Source organism: Euphorbia lathyris, chromosome 9 (genome assembly GCF_963576675.1).
Source record: "Euphorbia lathyris chromosome 9, ddEupLath1.1, whole genome shotgun sequence".
NCBI classification, from domain to species: Eukaryota; Viridiplantae; Streptophyta; class Magnoliopsida; order Malpighiales; family Euphorbiaceae; genus Euphorbia; species Euphorbia lathyris.
The window spans coordinates 39,513,890-39,538,233 of NC_088918.1; the positions used below are offsets into that span (position 1 = coordinate 39,513,890).

The following is a 24,344-nucleotide window of genomic DNA, read 5'->3' on the forward strand; positions in this document are numbered from 1 at the left end:
TCCATTTTCAGCATCTCTTGATTGAAGAGGATACATTTGTCGCTCGCAGAAGGACTGAGGGCAATATATTCGCTTTTTATCTATCCATTGGGCAACTTTCATCTTAGTGTAACGTACAAGTATGATTTTAATCCCTTCTTTTAAGTTGTTCTAGTTAGATTCTTTTTTATATTCTAATATACCTTTTATTCGGAGATTAGCAGACCCATGTATTGTATGTAACCCACTCTTCTAATCCCCAAAATGGTCCCCTCTAAACGTTGTTGATATGATTCCTTTGCATTCTCAATTTCATCTATCTTTTGTTTTCTTTTAAAAAAAACAAAAGAAAAAACTAAAATGTGTTTTCAAGATAACAAAATACTCTCAAGTCTTCCCCAACTAACAAGCAGCTGGTTCTCTATCATTGCCAAATACTTGGCTATTTCGAACTACTTGAGCAAAAACAAATTAAGGTTAGCAGTATAGATTTTATGTTACAACTAAACAAATCCCAAATGAAGACCAAAAAATAAAAGCAGTTGCCTATTTGGAACCCCATCATGGATTTACTATAATTTACAAGATCAAAATTGGACTCCAAAGGAAAGGAGGAGCCTGATTCTCCAAAGTAATGAAAAAGAAAGAGAAAACTAAGCTTCCACTAAAATTGCAGCAGCTACGCTTTTCTTCATCTTCTTATTGGATGCATCTCTACCTTTATTTGATTTCCGTTTCTTCTTCTTCTCTTTCAACACGTGAGTGGTAGTTTCTTCTTCTTCTTGTCCCTCACCATTTTCTACTAAGAGCATGTCTTCCTTCTTTGGTTTTGCAACTTGAACATCTGGCTCAATAACTGACATTCCTATCAGAGTATAATCCACCAAAAATGTGCTTCTAACAAGTCGATCTATCCTGCTGAAATGCCTCTGCGAATACGGGATAAGACCTTCTAGAAGTTCCCCAATGCCTTTTATCTACAACACCATAACCATCAAATTAGTTTGCTCAGTATACGCCCAACCCAAGTTATTGTGCATTAGACGAGTGAATACAACAAAAGCTATATAGGCTCAATCACCTCAAGAATCTCTGTTGGAGGAAGGATGTTGAAAACGCTAAACAGCACATGTTGAGCAACATGACAAAGCTTTGGCTTTGTATTCCATTCACGTACATACTCAAAAAGTTGACCAATTTCTTCCTTCCCAAGTGCACCAACGGCTTTCTCTATCTGATACTCCGCTCCTCTCTTCCTGCAATATTTCGGTAAGATACCAGACACTGTGGGCAAAACAAGCATAACAATATTTGCGTATATGACTGCAGCATAGCTGACCTGCAAAGTTCTGAAAATAACTCAAAAAGTTTATGAGGCCTGCGAAGTTCAAATGCGATTTGAATAGCTTTAGTGTACTCCGCATCTAAGACAGCATTCTCTAATTCTTGGCCTTTCAGAACCCCTTCCTCCTGCATAAATATAAAATTTGGACATATTCAACAATTTGTTAATAATAAATTGAAAAACTATGAAAATAAGTTTATAATTACTACATTATCACTTCGCCTACGAGCAATGAAAGACAACATTACACTTGCCTCGTTCTTTTTTGTCAAGGCAATCTAAACAAGGCACCAACAGAAAATTAAGATTCTTACCTCTTTGCGGAAAGCTTCCTCTTTATCCGAAGCAGTTGAGTCATACCACAAATTGACAAGTGCATCACCGCCCCCAGTTGCAAACATTTCCGTCTTTCTTCCCACAGCCAAGGCCCAGACCTGCATCCGAACACACACACAAAAACACAACTTTTTATATGATATAAATGCCTTCGAACCTTATGAAGTGATTACGCCCTAAGAACAAACAAATTTTTCGTGAAAAGATGTACAAAAGAAACTCAACCTTAAATGATGGGGAAAAAATCAAGATAAACTTGTGCATATATCAGTTCCTAGGATTGATCATGCGCATGCATTTCACCATGCAGCCAAGACAACCATCCAAATATTTCAAACTAAATGTTGAGGTAAATCTTTCAAGAAAACCCATCTAGAGAAAGCTCACAGGACAATAATTCAAAATTTGCCTTTTGTTAGCTGAGAACTTATATATGCAATAGACGAATGAAAAGTGTATAGCTAATTACTGGGAACGGAATATGTGGCTCATGAGAATCTAACCCAGCATGAGATCCAGGGCTCGTCCTGGAGAGCAAACTATATTACCATAAATCCTACCCATGAAAAATCAAATTGAATCCAGGTTAATATCATCAACTTTCACCCTTTGCAACAAAAAGATCCAGAGCGCCATTCTTGCATACAAGATGGCAAATGCTATGTAGCTTTTAAATTTCTTTCCAACGTGCAAACACACAAACAATGCACGAAATCGTGAGTTTGAATTCAGGATGTCTTAAAATCAACACAAATTTGAAAATAGATTGAGAGATGTAATATTTCAAAATGAAAACGACGAATCACCTTGTCCTCGTGTTTATCAAATGTGGCAATGCATTCATTTGTTCCAACCGTCCATAACTTTACCAAACCATCAGCACCTAAAGACAAATATCAAGAGAACTTGATAACATCGAATAAGTCATCTAACTCCAGCAAGGTAAGTAAGCAACCATTACCACATGAAACAAATTGGGTGCCACGAGTGAGAAAGGATGCTCTTAATACACTTGATGTGTGCCCTTCAAATGTTTTCAAGCAAGACCCATCGGCTATAGCCCATAACTTAATTGTTTTATCGCCAGAAGCAGTAATGACGCATTGATCAACTGGTGAGAACTCCACGGACCAAATTCCTCTTTTATGCCCTTTAAGTACAGCAACAGATACTAGATCTGGAAGCCTCCACACGCACGCAGTCCGGTCCTGAATAAGAAAAAGAATTCTATTTTGTCAACTAACCAAGAAAAGAAAAGTCTCTCAAAGTATGAGTACCTGGTTTGTGTTGTACTCACCTGCGAACCACTACAAGCTAAACTGTCATTGGGTGCAACTTCCAGAGAGTTTATATCTTTGTCATGAGCTGCTACGACTGCCTTTGTTTTCAAATTAACAGGCTGGCCCACATCATCTGATACACCATCCAAACTCCACACCTTGATGGTTCGATCACTGCAAAAGGATTAGATAGGATTAAAAGCCAATTATGGCCCCAGAAAAAGCTTCTTATGTAACATTTAAAGATCATAAGGGCAATAAATAAATTCTGGCCTTCAAAAATCCTCTTTTTTTCAACCTATTCTCTAAAGCATCCTTATGACTAAAAGAAAAAAGTGTTTCCACTTTGGAACAGAAGAGATTGACATTTGTTTGAGGTTATAATTGGCAGCATAGTTACTAAATCAAGCAATGATGTTACCTGAATTTATTTTTAAAAGATAATAGAATTTTCAGTGAAACCACAGCAACTACACATAACAGAATCTTTGTTTTTAGGCTGGCAGCTATAGGAATTCAGGTTTCCTAATTCCAATCACACATCCTTTTGGTTCCAAACCAACGAGGTTAGATATTTAATCTTCATTTTATTTGGTGATAGTAAATTAAGTTCATTGGCAATAATAATAGCATGTGATGGAGCCAATGCCCTTATTTGATGTGTTTATGCTCATAATTACACCTCTTGTTTCAGTCAATCAACTCTTCTATCATCTACTCATTTGAATCATTGTAATTTGTGCACACGTGCATAACAATTATGTTTTATGATGACGATGGTGGCGAGCTTTGACTACACCAGTCCTGATTCAAATCTTTTGATAATATCTTCTTCAAACAGCTTGTTTAACAGTGTTATGAGTTGCCCCTTGACAATAGCTATTTGCAAAAGAGATGCGGACTAGAAATATATCATGTAAAAGATAGCAAGAACAGTTAGGTAAAGAGCCCACCTGCTGCCACTAACTAAAAAAACTTTCCGCTTCTTTGAAAATGCAACAGCTCCAACACCTTCCATGTGACCTGTGCCAACACCAATACATTTTCTGCTATCTGCATTCCACAACCTTACCTATGTAGAGATCAAAATTGAGACAGTATAAGTTCACATAAAATGAGAGATTAAATTTTAACCCTTGATTCCATATACTAAGATCAAATTGAGCATCAATGAATAATATGAGATATTATATTCATACGATGGATGTGTATGTTGAGATGGATGTGTGGTCATACGAGAAAGGATCGGGTGAGTAATGAAATAATTAGGACAAAAGTAGGGGTTACATCTATTGAGAATAAAATGAGGGAAAACCGACTAAGGTGGTTTGGCCATGTAAGACGAAGAGCGCTTGATGCGCCGGTTAGGAAGACTGGAGAGTGGCAAAGGGATGTAGTGGTGAGGGATAGGGGAAGACCTAAACAAACTTGGAGGAGGGTGATCGAGAGTGATATGAGTTTATCGGGGATTGCAGAAAATATGGTAGTGGATAGGAAAGAGTGGAGGGAGAGAATTTGTGTAGCTGACACGACTTGATTTCACGGTTTTATATGATGGTTCATGTTAGCCGACCCCGAATCATTTCGGGACTAAGGCTTTGTTGTTGTTGTTGTTGTTGTATTATATTCATAGTGGTAATCATAAGCATATCCAAAAAGAGCCATCTCAAACCACATTATCAGTAGAGGAAGGATAAGACTTACAGTATTGTCTTTACTTCCCGTAGCAACAAGTGTTGTTCCAGATTCTGATATGCATGTATCAAGGCAGAGAACGATTTCAGTATGACCTGACAATACATAGGAGCAAGACGTAGATTCAACATCATACACTCGAACCTGCATTTTGCATGTTACATAACATATTAGGAACCACAACTCCAGAAAGAAATTTAAAAAAAAAAATTGACAGCACGCACACATAAATGCAATTGGTTTAAATCTTGAAATCAGTATGCATGACGTGTCAATTATCATGAGCAAAATCATAACTGTCCTTGCATACATGCATGGACAAAGAAAATTGGGAAACGATATCAGGATACACGATAAGAAAAAAAAAACTATCATACTAAAAGCACCAATAGCCTTCTTTAGTCTTGCCTATTAGTTATTTTACTACATGCATTGCGTTTAAGTGTTAATTTCTCTATGTTCCTGGTAATTCATTTTTATCAAATTATAATTTTGCAGTTTTTTAATCATTGAGGGAGGAGAGTTTTTAAACACTGATGATTTTGGTCCACAGCATCCAAGAATTTATGGTCTTACACTGTTATTAAATATATTAGAATTAATAGAATATTATTAGAGTTATTCCAATAATTAATTAGTTTAATGGATTAATAATAATAGATACAACTAGAATTGGACTTACTACTCAAAATTATAGTACCTTGATTGTTTTTCTTCATGCATCAGCAAATAAAATATCCAAGTAATTTGGTAAAAGAAACTGGCTATATTACCTGTTCAAGGTTTGTTGCTACTGCAAGAAACTTTTCCTCCTCGCCCAAAAACTTCATATCCAGAATCTCCTCATTGTACCCAATAAGCCTTTTGCTCAGTTCCAAATTGAACCCCTCTTCAGGGTGTCCCATAGGCAAATAGAATATAAGCTGTTGATCCGCAGTCACACAAATCATTCCTTGATCCAAAGGAAGCATAGCAACAGCTGTGAAGCCTCTTTTTGACTCATCTGTTTCAACGGTGACAGTAACATCAGAGCACTTTTGCTCATAAAGGCAAACTGCTCTGTCAATGAAGAATAATAAGACTAACAGCATAGAGCTCATTCGAGTATAAAGACGATCGATTACGTTCAACATAAGAGAAAACAGCATATTTTCTTATGCCCACATTCATATGGTTAATAAATAAAAAATATTCAAAAAAATCTTTTATTATACCGTTCAGAGTTCCAAATCCTTACAACCCCACGTTCACCAACTGTCACAAAATAAATTGCCAATGGTCCACTTTTGTTCCTCCTGGTCAGCTCATTGTACGAACCAAGAATTGAAGAAAATTTTGTCCCTGAATGAATCACGCACAGAGATTCTAGCACCTCATAAGTTGGAATTGTAGTCTTGAAGACATAATCATGAAGGTTCCACAAGTTCACCACCTAAAATCACTAACACATCAGCATTCAACTACAACACACTAATAATTAGTAACATCAGAATATGAAAAGTACAAGGCTGGAACAAAGTTTTAAATGTAATTTGTCCCCACTTGTCCAAATCCACCGACCCAACTTCATTTACATAAGTGATTTGTAAACATACTCCACCGATAATATTGTTCCATACCATAAGCAAAGAAGATTTAAGTTAGATAACAATCAGCATTTAACAAGTATAGTCACATTTCTGTGATGTTGGAAAAATTGTTACCTTATCTCTTCCAGCACTAAGTAAGGTCCATCCATCTTCTGATACTGCCAAAGAGGTCACAGTTGAAAAATGCTTTTCCAATGTGGCCACGCACTTCTTGGCTACAAGATCCCAGACTCTTACAATAGCATCATCACTTCCAGAGAACAGCTGGTAATAGTAAATGAAAACATAATTAGCTGGTTAGCGGTTTATAGTCACCAGATCCAATTCATAAAAGGATGGAAAAGTGCAAAATCATTCAAAAGGAAAGCTTATAAATGGGGTGTTTTATACCTCACATATTTAATCCTCTTTTCAAGGAGATTGCCATCTGTACATCACAATAACAGATCTACACAACCAGTACATAGATTCTATTTTGATAACATTGCATGTTGTATTGGAAACACATTGAAATCAAAGGCTAAGAAAAATTTTACAAAAGATGTCCTTGACAAGTTCTGAATGGATTTTCTGGATTATCAACAATTGAGAATCCATAAAATTCTATGGACTACATCTACAGAAAGGCATCAAATAAGTAGATCTAACTTCCTTCTTAGTGATTGCATTCTAATCTTTTTTCCTGATTTCACCACTCCTTTTTCCCCAAAGAACACACTCTCCTTTTTATTCTTCGAAATTGAAGTTCGCCACTACTTTCCTATATTTTTTATATGCTTCCATGGTACTATATTCTCAAATTAATCTCTGATACATACATATTCTCCAGCTTTTTTCTCCCTCTAGAAAGACAACCAAAGGCACCATTAAAATGAGATTCATAGCATTTGGATTTGCCAAGCCTTGTACATTCCAATAACTTATTTTCTTCTTATAGTTTGGCATCATGTCATCTTTGAACAATAATTATCAAATTCAATATTGAATTCAAATAAGCATAACAGTGAGCATAAACAAAAGCATGTCCAAGAATACGACGAGTCAAACATAGAACAGTAAGAAGCATAATGTCTTGTGACTAGAAGCTTTAAAATTACCAGCATTTTGTTTGTATCGGGATGGAACATAACACTTGTCACGACCCCTTTATGGCCTTTAAAGAAATGAGTGCAGAAGCCACCATCAACATCCCACACGAGGACTTTCCTATCAGCTCCTGCAGTTGCAAGCAAACCTCCAGATGCATGGCAAGACATGCCCATCACAGGACCATCATGACCCTGCTCAATATGCATATATTATATGTCCACAGAATAGTTCTTTTAACCAAATTCCATTTCCTTTCTCACATGCTACTTGTCATATTTAGGCATTCATAAGTTGCACATAGCACGAGATTACATGCCATGAAATATATAAAGATGTAAACACAAGACTGCTATTTCACACTCAGTCAACCCTTAAACAGCTAATGTTATCAATTTTTTAGCAGTCTATATTTTTCAGATTTACTTGTCATAAAGATTTTGGAAAAGTTAAACAAAATCTAACAGGTGGCTTTTTTGTCCTTTTCAATTTCATGCAATTTTTCTAGCATTTTCTCATAAAACCAGACAGAAATCACTTCAGTTCCCACATGAAAAACTGACCTTCCATGACCGGACGCACTTCAAAGTGGACAAATCCCAAACCCTAATTTGTCTACTGTGTCCAGCAAAAAACAGCAATTTATCATCAGGACTGAGCGTCAATGCTGTAACAGCTTCTGTATCACCTTCAATGGTCGCCCTTATAGTTGAGTTTGCCGAATCAACAATCTTTACAGTGTCACCACAAGCGCAAGCAATAAATGAGCCATCTGATGCCACTGCAAATGGTCCCCCGCTGTAGAACTGCTGTAGGGATGGCACACATCGGTAATTCTTCTTTATCTGTACCGAAGCCATGAATTCTAATGTGGTTTTTGATTCAGAATTCTGTATACCTGTAATTACAGCAGTAATAAGTAATTACTACTTGAAAAAGTATACTTGCAAAAGAAGAGAAGCAGGGGAAGTAGAGGGTTTTGACTTGAGAAGCTGAGATGTTAGGGTTTAAGAGTTGCAGCAATACTAAACTCGCACAAAAATTAATATTAAGTGTTCCAAGCATCTCCCATTTTGCACTACTTTGGCATCTGATTAAATAAATACTAATTCCTTTCTCACACAAATAACAAACCCACGAAAATATAAGAATTAAGCTGCTATTCTCATGCATCCCTTTCATGGTTTCTTATGTATATACAATGACCAAGCAATAGAATCACAAAAGGAAGAACCTGAAATTAGAAACTCTTCTCTGATTCTGAATTCTGAACTCTTTTCTGATTCTAAACTCTGACCGCGAAACACAAAAGAAACAACAGACGAATAGAACAGCAAGGGAAGAAGGAGAAGAGGGCGGTTGAACAGCAGCAAGGGAAGGGGGCGAGGCGATGGAAGAGTTTAGGGTTCTAATTTTAGGGTTGCTTTTGTACTTTTTAGTTAGCGCGGGAGAGATGGTGGGGTCTCTTCCGGTTAGGGCTGCTCAATAAAAGTTCAGTTCGATTTGTAAACAATCGTGCGTGAATACGATTTACTGATTCGAGCCGAGTTTGAGCAGACCAAAGCTCGTTTCGAAAGCTTGCGAGCAAGATTAAAATATTTATGAAAAAATTTTAGTTTTATAGAAAAATATATAGTTTTGTATTATTTCACAAATATCTAAACTTAAGGATAAACGTAATATTATTTCATTTGCTATTAGATGGGTTCGTTCACGATTATAATAAATGAGTAATCGACGAACTATTTGTAAATATCTTGTTTATTTATTCACGAACTTTGCTTGTAAACTTGTTTATGTATACAATTAAAAAAAATTACGAGCAAACTTTATAAATATTATAACGCCTAACACCCGCAAAATAATTTATATGAACATGTATTGTAAAGAAGAATTAGGTTTTTAAAGTAATTAACTATTAAGAAATTTGTATTGTTTTTTTGAATAAGAAATTTATATTGTTATATATATTCTAACTAAACGGCCACATTTAATTGGGTGTTATAATATTATTTAAGAGAATTATTATCTATACTATATATAATAGAGGAAACAGAAAGAAACGAGGATAAGTGTTTTAGAAACCTTTTTGATGAGTTGTCAACGTAGTAAAAAATCAAAATTAAAAAGATTTAATTAATTAAAAATAACTAATTTATATTTATAATATATTAAACCATTACTAGCCCGTTAATTAAAATAATAAAAGAAAGTATGTCACATCCGTGACTAAATTTTTAGAATTTATATTTTTATATTAGTATATATGATAATTATTAGGTGGGTGATTTTTATTTGGTGTTTTAGGAAAAGTTTGGGAATAATTTGATAGTTTTATATGTAATTAAAAGATTATATAAAAATGGAGGATCAAACTGGATATTCACCAATATGGATATATATATGTGAAGAGGTGGGGAGAGATAGGATGATTATCAGATTTTTTTTTTTTTTTTTTTTCGTCTTCCTTTCCTTTTTCGTATGTATCATTATCGTTTTCGACCGTTTTTCCACCGTTTCTTTGATTTACGTATATTCGACCGTCCGAATCACTCGAAATTTAAAATATAGTATTTTTATACATAGATCTAAGTCCTAGCCGAAGAGTTTTTGAGTTTCGGCAGTGTTTGGAGGGAAATGGCTTAGACATAGTTTAGAGGCGAATTGAACGGGTTTGTGGTTTTCAATTAATAGCCAAGGTAAGTAACTATCAACTATATTTTGAGTTTTATGTATATGGCTATATATATAATCAAAGAATTTTCAGAAAGTGATATTTTAAGGTTATGCAGGACTTTTGTAAATTGGGGTTTTTCACGATTTTGCTTTTTATTGTGAAATTATGGTTCAAATGAAGCTATTGATTGTGCTTCTATGTGAATTTCAGATTTTACTTGATTATGTTGATTTAAGGCTTAATTTGGTTGATTTATATATATACATATATGTTTTTGGTTTCAATATATATCTATATTGAACAAAATGAATTTGATGATCTCTTACGAATTGTTTTTGGATTGAGAAATCTATTGCGGTTATTATTGTTATTATTTTAGATTGAAGTCCAAATATGATTTTTATGATACAAAAGGGTTAATTGAAGCCAAATGATTTATGATTATGAAATAGTTTGGAATTTGATTGTGAAAGGAAATTTGAGCACGTTATGATTTTATGATTTTATATCCATCGAGAGTTATCCGGATCGGTGGTTTTATATTTGAAGACCATGTTCAGTGAGGGACATGGCCTGTGTACACAGTCTGAAGACCTATTGGGTATGGCAGCGAAGTGTTGGGTAAGACCATATGGGATAGGCAATGTTAAGAGACGTCTCGTTTATATATGTGGTTATGGATTGATACTTAAGGGGAGAAACTCGAGGATGGATACAATGTTTTAAGTTCATTTGGATTATGTTTTCGGTTATGATTGATTTTGATATAAGGTTTTACGTTTGATTAAATACGAGTTGGTTTGATAAAACACTTATTTGATTACAATATTTTATAAGGTTTTGAACTCAAGAATGGATACAATATTATATATTTTTATGCTTTTGGTTTACTACTTTGACTATATTATGAACTTACGTTTTTTTGAGTATATTTTATAAGGTTTGGATTAAATCTCTTTATAAATGTATATATGTAGCTATGTTAAGTAAAGTGGTTTTTATGGCTGATAGTTTCTTATTGAAATTTTTGTCTCACCCTTTTCAAATGTTTTAATGTTTTTAGGTGAGAAAGTACAGGATATTGATAAGGTTACCGACCGTTTAGGCGGGGTTTGGAAGTTGGCTGCTTATTGTGAGAATTATGGTTAGAACTTTGATAGTTCAATTGTAATATAATGATATTTGGGTTAAATTGGAGACTCCTAAGTATTGATTATGATCTTTCTATTTCATGCCCGATGCCGATTGAGGTCATCTAGGGTCGGGTGTGACAAAGTAAGAGTTACAGGAAGATGAAAAAACACAAAGCGAAATCCAAAAGCCACGAATAAACTCTTATATAAAGCATGATAGATAGTATTCCACCATTATATTCATTGGACACGTGATAGATAGTATTATATTTCTGAAGCTAATTATTCGATTTTTTTTCATATGTTATAGTTATTTTGTTCTCAATTGTGTTGTTGTTTTATTTTTATTAAACAATAGTTGTTATAGTTTCACCTTTCAGATCCATTTCCGATGTTACCCAGGTTATATACCTCTCGCTATCTTATCCATGTTTTCTGTTTTATTTATTTTTTTTTCAAACTGATATCTCCAATTGAAGCAATCCGATAGAAATAGAAGATGCATGGACAACTAAAATCGGAAAACACAAAAGTGTCAAAAATTACAAGAATTTCTTATGTTTCTCAAGGTACTTATTCAATTTTTTTTCGTATGTTGTAGTTATTTTTGTTCTCAATTGTGTTGTTGTTTTATTTTTATTAAATAATAATTGTTATAGTTTCATCTTTCAGAGATGAAATTTCATTTCTGTCGTTACCCAGGTTCCATACCTCTCGCTACCTTATCCATGTTTTCTTTTTTATTTGTTTTCTTTTTTCAAAATTACTAAAATAGAGATTTTGTATATTTGCATATTTCTTTTTTAGTATATGTTGCTAGGTGTTATCGTTTCGATTGTTAACTCTAACTAAAATTTAGATTTTCGACTTTATATGAACTCAATTTTTAGCTTTAATTGAAGTAGATTAATTTTTCTAATTCGGAGCCAGTTGAAATCCACTCTTTTTTTTAGTTTGAGTTTATCTAACTGATATGGATTGTATTTTTTATTTTTATGCATTTTCGTACAAATAGATATAAAGTTTCACACAATAGTTCTTCATTGAAGTTGGAAACATATTAAAAAGCTATTGAAATATTATACTTACAATGAAGTTTATCTCAATTGTAAATTATGTTATATTAATATTATTGTTATAATTATCAATAATTTATTTTTTTCCTAGTTCTCTAGACAAAGAGATTGTAAGCGTCTAATACACTTGATAAGATGTTTATTCTTGAAGAATTTGGATGATGCTAGATACGAATTCCAAATGAAGGTAAATAAAAATAAATTTTGATGCTCAAAATCGTAAAAATATACATTAATTATGTGATATTGAGATAATTGCTTTTGCAATATTAGCTTATATAGTTTTTAACTATTATATTGTGGTTTGTACAGAACTCTTAGTATTTCAAGAGTTTTTAACAGATGAAAATGAAACATGATCATTGGACAAGTTGTTGGAAAATATTAATTAAAAATATTATTATTTGAATCTCTTCAAATTCTCAAATGTTGAGCATAATGATTATAATTAATAGAATTAATTTTACATACTAATTATAAAACGTTTTTTCTGTGCTGAGTGGTTACAATTGTGATTTAATTCTATTTAACTAAAATTAATTTATGGACTCTTTATTAAAAAAAATAAAAAAATTTAATTAATGGGAAAAAAATATTTTCACTCTCCTCTTTAAATGCTTATATATTGACATTCTCTCTTATTTTCGGGGAAAAAAAACGTGAGAAAGATAGTTCTCTCCTAATTATCTTTTTTGTCCCTTCATTTTTATTTTCTATTCTTTTGTTTGTTTTTCTTGCTTACGAAATTCAAAAATATATAATTATTAGAAAATATTAATAAAGTCAAATACGTGATATCTACAAGCGTGAGTGATATTCTATACAGTGAAAGAATGAAGAACAAATTGATTGAATGTCTTGATGAGATATTACGAGATGAAAATAGGAGAAATCATCACTTTAAGCTGATTCAATTGGATATATTGGGTTACTGTAGCAGAATGAATAATTGAATTCAAATACTTGGTGATCATGAAATTCCATCAAGCAAAATGATTATCATCAAAATGAATTTGTGACTATTTCTTATGAATTTTATTTTTTATATGTAACATATTGAATTGATAAAGTTTCTTCATATGCAACATTAGAAAAGTATTGATTGTACTAGTTTATTGATACAGATCGGTTTCGGGACGTGTTAGTTTTAATCGTAAACTAACAAAAATATTTCTTCTCTAGCTAAACTAGAAGGAGTTAATCCCGGTTTTATGGACTAAATCTATAGGAATAGTGAAATCCCCATTATTGAAGGTGAAAACTCTAACAAATACTTCTTGAAGAATATGATAAAATTTGATTGATAAAAAGTTAAGGAACAATTAGAAGAAAGAGATGTATTTATACCATCTCAAACCCTAAAACAAAATTACATAAAAGGCTAACTTACTTAATTAATTAAATAGTAAGGTTATGGGTAAAATGGAGTAATAATAAGGAGGTGGTATATGTGTAAATATAGGAGTGATAGAGTTATAATTAGGTAGTGGCAAAGCTGTAAATAAGGAGTGGCGGGATTGTAATTAAGGAGGAAGCTGGAGTAAGGAACAAGTTCATTAAAATGAATCCACGCGGAGCGTGCCTAATTCCAAGCTCCGCGTGGATTGGTCTCTGGACTTTTCTCCAGATCAATCCTTCATTCACGCGGAGCATGCTTTCCCTCAAGCGGAGCGTGCCCAATCTAAGCGGAGCATGCCCAAATCCAAGCGGAGCGTGGATTGGCTGCTAGACTTTTCTCTGGATCAAACCTTCCTTCACGCGGAGCGTGCTTTCATTCACGCGGAGCGTGCCTGAGCTGCTGACCTGCTGTGTGGCACTATTTTAGCCTCTTTACTCGCTTGTTTCTCATGCTTGGTTCTTCCTCCGACTTTCCTCATCCGGACCCGATCCTCCAAGGAGATGCCCCACATCATTTATAGCATAATATGTTGATATTGCTTATATTTTAACATAGATTGTAATTATTTTGATCGTAGATATAATATTTAATTTTAATTGTAGTTTAATTCAATTTTTGTTTAACATGGATTGTAATTCTTTTATATCGTAAATATAATATTTAATTTTAATTATAGTTTAATTTAATTTTTGGTTTTTCATTATATTCTAATATATTTCTTCATTAATCTTCTATTTTATTATTATTGTTTCACAGAATTCCAGTTATAAAAAATATGAAAATATATTAAAATTACTAAAATGTACAAATCATTGAATTTTATAAAAATAAATAAATCATTCACCTTTAATTAAAATTCTATAAAAAAAATTAATTATTCTAAAAATTAATTTAATTTACTTTAAATTATCAATAAAAAATATATATTAATTTCAAATATACATAATATAAAAAATTTCATAGCATGATATAAAATTACTTAAAAGTAAATATATCAATTTATTTATTTATCTAAATTGTATACAAATTTCATATCTCGTGCATCACACGGGTTTTCGACTAGTTATTGTAGTTATACAACATAAATTGGGGTGATTTATTTAATTGAGTGATATATACAATAGAATATACTTTAATAATATATTTAAGTTACTTTTATCCTTTCCTAATAAAACTAATAAACATCATGGTTCCAGAGTTGTCACTATAATAAATGTATTTATTAAGCGGGAAAAAAAACATTACATCCATTTGGATCCATAACTAAAGCTTTAAAATTAATTAGAACCTTAAACTAAACAAACATTATTAATTGAGTCCTCATCTTATTCTAAAATCGGAAACAGTGACTATTTGATATATACTGTAATAATTTGTGTGTTGGTTCAAAATGGGTTTATGAAAAAAGATATGAAACTGTTTAACCGAATGGTTTTCGATGAGACTTCAATTGAAGATTTTTGTTCAGAATAGGGACTCAATTGATGATTTTAATAGTTTTGGGTCCTAATTGACTTTGAAACGGCCCATTTAGGTGTTATGAAAAAAAAACGATTTTGAGAGCAAAATTAACCCTACAAAATTGGTATAAAAGGAAAAAGAGTTTTGAAAAGAAATGAGAGGGAGGTTATTCGACTTGGGTGCTGCAAAAGCCAGAAGAGTTTTGGGGAGGGTTCAATTTCTTTCTCGCTGGGATTATTTCCTCCAAAGGATATTAGGATCAAGTGAAAGGTAGACCAGAAGCAGCTTGTTGATTAGTCAGATTTAATTTGAATATTCGAGATAAGTGGTTAATTAAATATATAGTATGTGTGCTTATATGTTTGGTTGTTATATTTGACTTGGTGTAATAATTGTTTATTGATTGGATTATATGCTTGACATGTATACTTGGTATGACATCGATGGCTGTGAAGACATGAACAGATTTTAGACCGAGACTAATGAGGATATAATGGAAATTGATTTTGGTATATTTGATAAACTTTGTATTATATGAAAGACTGGAAAATTATGAGAACAATAGCTTATCTAGGACAGTATATTCAATGGTTGCGATTGAATTGAGAAAAATGAATATTGTGATCGCATGAAATATGGACACCAGGTATTTGTTACGATTTGGTACCTAGAGGTATATTATTGGGGTACCGGATATTTGTTACTGTAACCCCCATCCCGGGTCACATTGGAAACACACATGAAACCAAACAATTATCATAATTAAGCATAAACGCCAACATAACTACATAAAGTCTCCTCATTTATTTCCGTCTATCAAAATCTCATGACCAAATGGCTAAATAACCAATCAAATATTTTAATCCGTCAATAATATTCACTTAAATTTAGGCAATTAATCCTAACCAATAGTATAATAAATCACAATGAATGTGTATAAAATTGCTAATGGGAATGAGACGATTGTGCTGGCCAGCATGAATGTAAGGTAAACCTGCAAATCTAGCAAACAAGAGAACCTCTGAACCTAGCCTGAAAATTTCAACATGACAATGGGTGAGCTGCCTACTCAATAAACATAATTAGGAATATTTATATATATATATATATATATATACATATACATATACACATGCAGTTCATATATATTATACATCATGAAATCATTAAAATTAAACAGATGACTTTCCCAACAGGACTTTTTATTACACATAATACCCTAAAGTTATTATATTTATTTTAAGGGCCCTAGCTAAACCCAAGTGAAATATGTCTAATGGTCTTATGGTGTTTAACATCAAAATAGGTATGCGTTATCGTCTACTCTTGCAAGACACACAACCTTGAGACTTCATAATATAAGCACTTTTATAACAGTACTGCTATCGTCTAATCTTGCAAGACACAGTACCAAGCCCAATCCAAAATTTAATAACACCCTATCGTCTCCTCTTTCAAGACGGGTGTATGTGATCACAGTATCAACAAACCTCCAGATCATTGTACCTATCCACTTAAGCTAGCTATTTATGTTTTGTTCTAACTCAAACATAATCCAACACAATTTCAAAATTCATAATCTTCTGAATTCGTATACGTTCCCCTTTCTACCATCGTATAATTTCATAACTAATTATTTTGATAGATAAATACATGAGCAATCCGATTTGAAGAGAAACAAAACTTTATATTAATAAACTCAACTATATAGAGAACTGATAACTTGCCGGATCCGATTTGATATTCCCTGCCGAAGTTACCTGCAAAACAGAACCGGAGACAGGATCTCCGGGAAAACTCTCCGACGATCAAGTCAGTTTTTGTAAGAGGGTTGGTAATTTGACAATAATATTGTAGGGCAAAAAATGTGAACGTACCTTTTTCCCTTGTTCTTAAGGCATTTTATAGGTGTTTTTTAGGTAACCGCCGAGGGCGGTTACTCCTTAGTGGGCCACGTTCTGAGGGCGGTTCCCCCTTTTTAGGCCATGTCCCTTTCGTGGCTTTCATGGCAACGAACGTGGTTATGAGTGGGAGTCTTGATGCTCCGTTTAGGAATTCGGGGCGGTTACTCGCTTCACCCGTTTCCGCTTATTCGGGTCCCATTCGGGGCGGTTACTCGCTGCGCCCGCTTCCTTTATTCGGGTCCCATCCGATCTTAGACCATGGGTCTAAGTATGGGCTGGGCCTGCGAAATGAATATGACCCGGTTTAGCCTCGCGGGTCATCACATGCCTCCCCTTTAGTTTGATACAAGAGCCCTTTAGGGTCTGTTCATAGGGGACGCTTCGTTTTTGCTTGTCTATTCAAAATTCAAAAACTTGTGAATTTTTCCTCTTTCGTTATTTCTTTTCCGGCGTCATCTTTTCCGGCGTTGACCTCTTATTTCCGTCACTTCTCTGTGTTGTCTTTCCCATGTAAGTTTTCCTCTTCATAACTTGTACCTTGTTCGGCTTTTTACTTCTGTTTATTTCTTTTCCTCAACATGTCGAACCCCGACCTCGACTTCGCACCGTTCGATGAGAACTACGTCTGCGAGGTTTCTCATGAAGTTGATGAGATGGTTGATGAAGTTTCAACCAGTTCTCATGGGTCTGATTCCCACCCCGCTGACTTCCTCCATCTGGCGAATACAACCGACGAGGGTCTAGATTTTGACCCTAAGAAGTTGATTCCGCCACCTGTCCCAACCCCCCGTTTGTTACCAAAGAGGGACAGGTCGGGAAGCCTAGTTTGTCGCGAGACCATTGAGGATTTGCGGGTGCAATATCCTTGGCTCCAAGGTCTCGAGACCATCATTCCCGGGGAGGATAGAGGACCGGGCGATTACCCAAAGGGGTATTTCACCATTTTCGTCGCCCAAATTATCTGCGGCTTCACTTATCCGCTGGCGGATGAGATTGCTTCCGTCCTCGGCGGTTACGGAATCGCACCCGGGCAGTTACATCCAAATGGATGGGCCGACTTGACCCTGGATAAATTTCTGGCAGATTGTTTGGAGGTTCCTTTCTCGCTCAAAATTTTCTCCAAGCTTCATCATTTCAAGAGTTCGGCGGGATATTTCACTTTCATCCGCCAGAGCGGATACTATGGTTTTGACGAGAAGCTGAACAAGATCCGCGAGTGGGATCACTCTTACTTTTTTATCAAGTTTAATGAGGGAAATCTGAACTTCCTTCGCCGTTGGGGCCGGCCCAATGTGAAGAGTTTGAACTTCGGTTACCCCAGCAAGGAAGAATCCGCTGTCATCGAGTTCCTGAAGAGTACCCCTCCTTTTGTATGGACATATGATCAGGCCTTCCATATGCTAAGGAGCCGAGTAGCGATTGCCTACCGCGAGGGGGATCGCGTGGTCTATATCCCTTATCGCGTTTTTGTACAAGGTACTTTTTATTTCCAAGTTGATGATTTCTTTTAACCCTTTGCAGGGGTGATCCTTTATCTCAAATCGCTGCAGATCGGGAGGCTAAAGCCCTAGCGAGAAGGAAGAAGCGGATGGCGGGAACCGCTTCCGTTGTAGGGGCGGATTCTTCTGGAGGAACGATTCCTTCCATTGAGGCGGCTTCTCCTGTAAGGGCCTCCGTTTCACAAGGTCCCGCTTCTGCCTCCGAGGATCTTCCTTTGACGAGGAAGCGGAAGATAAGTGCGGATACAGAGTCTTCTCGTCCCAAGAAGAAGAACACCTCCGTGTCCCTTACTGTTGGCGGTACACCCGTATCCGCCTCATCCAAAGGAAAGAGCAGTACCCCAATTCACGAGGTATCTTGATCTATTCCCTCTTTCTATATTGCTACTTTTTTCCTCATGAGCTATCTGCTGTTCTCTTGATATTTTTCTTTACGCCTTTGCAGCCAATTCCCGACATCAGCGGATGGTGGACTAGGACCTTTGGCATGGCCGTGAGTTTTTCTTGCAAGGACATTGTCTCTTCCATATGCAATGTCCTCGGGCGGCTTCCCTTGTGTGCGAACAAGTACCGCTCCCTACCGCTGTGGAGGGGATCGAGAAGCGTTCTGTAGAGGTATATTGTTGCTTGTCATTCTCTTTCAAGGATCTTGCGTCCATTGTAACCGCCTATTTCTATTCGCCCTTTTTTATCCGTGAGCCGTCTTATATGCAGATTATCAATTTCGCTGAGGGCATTCTCCGAATGGATGCCGAGCGAGCCAAGGAGTTGGAAGGTCTTGGTACTGAATTGGCGACTCAGAAGTCGCTTTATGATGATGTCCAAGGGAAGGTGAAGGTCCTAGAAGGCGCCCTTCAGAAGGCTGTGAGCGAGAAGGAGGAGGCTCTTAAATCTCTTCAGGCTAAGTCCGATGAGCTGCGAAAGGCCCTCGATGATCTAGCTGATTCCAAGGAGACACAAAAGAAGAGGGCTGAGGAAATTCTGGCTGAAGACGGTGCCCGCATCTACTGGTATGGGGAGCGGATTCATGCCGCTTATGAGCATGGACATCAGGGTCTCGTACTTAACCGCCCCAAGGTTCCCATCCCTGAAAAGGATTTAACTGAGAAGTGGGACAAGCTGGAAGCCGAGGATGCTGATATGGATGAGGTGCTCCTCTTAGATTGGAAGAGTTTTCAGGAATCTCCAATTATCGGCGAGATCCCTACCCGGAATGCGGAAGAAGGGGCACCGCAGGACATCTCTCAGCCTGAGCAAGAGGTACCGCCCTCTGAAGCAGTTATTGATTCGAGGGTTAAGGATTCGCTTGAAGTAGATCCGCCCACTGGAGGAGATGAGGGAGTCGCTGGAGGCGAGGAAAGCAATAGGGGTGAAGGAGAGGAAGCTGTAGCATAGTTTAATTTATATTTGGACTTTTTGTATGTAACAAACTGCCCGTATATATTAATTTTCTTTCACTTGCCGCTTTGCCTATACGTGCGATTATTGTCACTTTATTTTCATGTATGATCCTTGCCTTTTGCCGACTTCATACTTGTAATTCTTCATAGTAATTTTTGCTTTCGCTAGGGTGGCCAAACCCTTTTTGCAATTTTTGAGTACTCGTTTATTCGCTTAATTTTATACCTTACTTTATTATTTTTCTTTCGAAAATAATATAATCATAAGGTTAATCATAAGGTTTTGCGAGTGATGTGTAATCATGCATCCGCCTTTCTTTAATAGGCAACACATTTATGTGTTTTTTGAGTTTAACCCTAAGGGTTTTGCGAGTGATGCGTAATCATGCATCCGCCTTTCTTTAATAGGCAACACATTTATGTGTTTTTTGAGTTTAACCCTAAGGGTTTTGCGAGTGATGCGTAATCATGCATCCGCCTTTCTTTAATAGGCAACACATTTATGTGTTTTTAAGAACAATCCGCATTCGGACGTAACATATTGAATAAATGTAATAATTGAATACCTTTATTGATAAAGAGAAAAGGTTTATTACATAGGTACACCAACTGTGTGGGATCAAAGCCTCATTAAAACCTTTTATCAGAAAACCCAATGGGAAAAACTCATAAAAGGAAAAAGAGTACTCGTCATTTCCTCGAACTACTCGGCCTTTTTATATAGGCGTAGATTCTCTAGATTCCAGGTGCGCGGGAGCTTCTTTCCGCTCATTTCTTCTATTTCAAAAGTGGCTGGTCCCAGCTTCTTGGATACTTTGTATGGTCCGATCCAGTTGACGCCCAACTTGCCTTTGCCATCTCTGGATTGTATTTTATCCGCTTTTTTCAAGACCAAGTCGTTCTCGTTGATTATTACTTTTCGCACTCTTCTGTCATGATATTTCTTGATTCTATTGCGGTACACTGCCATTCGCATGTAAGCTTTTTCTCTTCGTTCCTCCACAGAATCCAAAGCATCTCTAATGTTGATAGGATTTTGTGTGTCGCAATAATAAATTATCCGATCTGTGGGCGACTTGATTTCAACAGGTAGGACTGCTTCGGCTCCATAAACTAGCGAGAAAGGTGTTTCGCCTGTTGCTGCCTTTACAGAGGTTCTGTATGCCCACAACATATGGGGTATCTCATCCGCCCAACCTGTTTTTTTGTCTCCTAGCCGCTTCTTGATGCCTTGAATCATGGCCCTGTTGGTAACCTCCGTCATACCATTCGATTGGGGATGGTTTACGGAAGAAAAATGATTTTTGATCCCCATGCTTTCGCAGTATGCTTTGAACTTGGCACAGTTGAACTGGGTGCCATTGTCGGTTATGAGCTTTTGCGGGATTCCAAATCGCATGATAATGTTCTCTCGTAAGAACTCGATCATTCGCTCAGGTGTTTGTGCGGTTACTGCCTCCGCTTCTACCCATTTCCTGAAGTGGTCAACTACGACTATCAAGTACTTCCTTTTCTTTGTCGTTTCTGGGAATGGGCCCACTATATCGATTCCCCATGTTGCGAATGGCCACGCCGTCATTATAGCGATTTGTTCGGCTCCGGGAACATGCTTTTCATTCGCATGTATTTGACAATTGTGACATTCCGCAACCATCTTCTGAGAATCTTCCACCACCTTGGGCCAGTAGTATCCCATCAGTTTGACCTTTCTTGCCAACGCCGCCGAAGCTTCGTGCGCGCCACAAATTCCTTCATGTAGTTCTCACAGCACGTAGTCTCCTTCGTTGCAACTAATGCATTTTAACCATGGACATGTGTACGATTTCCGATACAAAGTTCCATCCCGAACTGAGTATCGAGCTGACTGCCCAATTAGCTTTCTGGCTAAGCTCTTATCAACCGGTAAATCTCCCTGCTCCAGATATTGGCGGATGGGCATCCGCCAATCTTCATCGTCTTCCAATTCTTCGATGACCATAATCTGATCAACCTCGAATGCTGGTGCCGATTTTATTTCCAAATTGCATGCCTTTTGACTCCATGGTTCTCTACTTGCCGCTGCTTTTGCCAATTCGTCAGCCTTTGCATTTTGGCCTCGCGGAACATGCACCATCTCCCCAATGACTCCCTTGTGCGTTAACTCTTGTGTCAATCTGCCGACCACCTGATGGTATTTTACTAGCTCCTCCTGTTTCACCAGATAATTTTTTATGATCTGGTTTATCATGAGTTTGGAATCGCTGTAGATTACCACCCTTTCTGGGGTGAGTTCATTGAGCAACTTCAATCCGCATATCATTGCTTCGTACTCTGCGGCGTTATTTGTAGTTTTGAAAGTTAATTTTGCTGCATAGCATAGGCGAATAACCTCCGGGCCCTTGATGACGACTCCCAGCCCAGCTCCATCTGTAGATAATGCCCCATCTGTGTACATGCTCCACTCTTCTTTTTGTGTTTTCGGCCATTCCTCATCATCCCAGGTGAATTCATTCACGAAATCGGCGAGTACTTGACTCTTTAGCGCCGGTCTTCCTTCATAGCGAATATCGAATTCACCCAGGCGAATTGACCATTCCATCAACCGGCCGGATGCGTCAGGTTTCTGTAGTACCTTTCGCATTGGGATGCCAGTTCTCACAATGATAGTATGCGCCTGAAAGTATGGTTTCAATCTAGCCGCCGTAGTTATCACTGCGAGGGCCATTTTGTCCAACTTCGAATACCGGAGTTCTGCATCCTTCAAGACTTTGCTCACGTAGTATACTGGATATTGTTGCCCTTCTTCTCCTCGCACCATCACAGTGCATATCGCCATATTGGTGACGGATACGTAGAGAAATAAATCTTCTCCCTCCTCCGGCCTGCTCATTAAGGGCGGATAACACAGTAATCGCTTTATCCCCTCCAATGCTTCTTGACAATCCGGCGTCCATTCAAAGGACTTGGATTTTTTGATGGCATTGTAGAAAGGTTGACATCTCCTAGCTGAGCATGATATGAATCGCCCTAATGCCACCAACCGCCCATTCAGTCTCTGTACTTCTCTTATGCTCCTCGGCGTTTTCATCTCCATTACTGCTTTAACCTTCTCGGGATTCGCCTCAACTCCCTTGCCGCTAACAATGAAACCCAGGAACTTTCCCGCTCTTGCTCCGAATGTGCATTTCTCTGGGTTCAATTTGAGGCCATATTTGATTAGCACTTCCAGGATTTCTTTGATATCCTGCGGGTGGTCTTGCATTTTCTTGCTTTTGATGATCATGTCATCAACGTAGATCGAGAAGTTCTCGCCGGATTTGTCTGAAAATATCTTGTTCATCATCCTCTGGTATGTTGCTCCCGCGTTTTTCAATCCAAAGGGCATCACCTTGAAGCAATAAGTCGCCTGGTGAGTTATGAACGATGTTTTGATTTCATCCGCCTTCTCCATGGGTATCTGATGGTAACTGGATTTCACGTCGGTGAATGATAAAGCTTCATATCCTGCAGTCCCATCTACCAATATATCAATGTTAGGAAGCGGATCCATATCCTTCGGACATGCCTTGTTCAGATCTTTGAAGTCGACGCACATTCTGTACGTTCCATTTGGCTTTTTGACTAGCACCACATTGGCTAGCCACTCCGGATAGGTGACTTCTCGAATCGCATCTGACTTTAGCAAATCCGCCACAGCTTTTTCAATCGCCTTTTGCCGCTCTGGAGCATGCCCTCTCTTTTTCTGTCGCACTGGGGTTGCACCTTTGTCCACATTCAAACGATGGGTTGCTATATCTGGACTTATTCCTTTCAGCACTTCATTCGGAGCGGCGAATGCCGACTCGCATTGGATCAATACCTCGGTAATGGCTTTCTTTGTTTCTTCTGAGAGTCCAGCCGCTATTCGCACGTTCTTGTTATTTGAGATGGCGAATAGTTCCGTTTCTCCCAATGCTTCCGCTGGCAGTTTCTCTTCGACTTTATCCTCTTCGTCTGGCTTTGGTTCGAGTGACAATGTATAGGCCTGTTGAGATACAAGTTGATCACCTTCAACTATGACTCGCCCTTGGTGTGTTGGCAAATGTAATGTTAAATGTTTCATTGAGATGAGCGACTCCGTTTCCGACAAGAATGGGCGTCCCAGAATTATGTTGTAGGCCAATGGGAGATCAACAATTGCGAATTCTAAATCACCTCACCATTTTAGGTTTTTATCGCCCATTTCTGCCTCCAACACCACCTGTCCACTTGTTTGAGAGGATTGACCCCCAAAACCAGTTACATCCATGAAGGTGTGTTCCACTCGCTCGTCATTAATTCCCAACTTGTTGAATGCAGTCCGAGTAATAACATTACAAGAACTGCCAGTATCAATAAGGACCCGCTTGACGTCCCAGCCTTCCACAACCATTGTGATCACCAAAGCATCCGCATGCGGCTCCGTGATTCGCGCAAATGAGTAGTTGAGGGCATCCCCCCTATGAGTGTTGCTTTTTCGCTGTTCAC

At 37.0% G+C, this 24,344-nt stretch overlaps 1 protein-coding gene across 1 annotated transcript; it reads right to left on the bottom strand.

Moving 5' to 3' along the window:
• Window positions 1-450: 450 nt before the first annotated feature.
• LOC136205812 (protein TORMOZ EMBRYO DEFECTIVE) lies at window positions 451-8,730 on the bottom strand. The gene is made up of 15 exons (XM_065996603.1): window positions 8,545-8,730; window positions 7,874-8,208; window positions 7,322-7,504; window positions 6,339-6,488; window positions 5,850-6,067; window positions 5,409-5,694; window positions 4,645-4,779; window positions 3,894-4,012; window positions 2,958-3,114; window positions 2,622-2,868; window positions 2,467-2,543; window positions 1,639-1,758; window positions 1,319-1,449; window positions 1,061-1,235; window positions 451-956 (listed from the first exon to the last, which is right to left on the bottom strand). The coding sequence occupies exons 2-15, from the start codon at window positions 8,168-8,170 to the stop codon at window positions 633-635; spliced, it is 2,619 nt and encodes an 872-aa protein (XP_065852675.1). The 5' UTR covers window positions 8,171-8,208; window positions 8,545-8,730; the 3' UTR covers window positions 451-632.
• Between the last annotated feature and the right edge of the window lie 15,614 nt (window positions 8,731-24,344).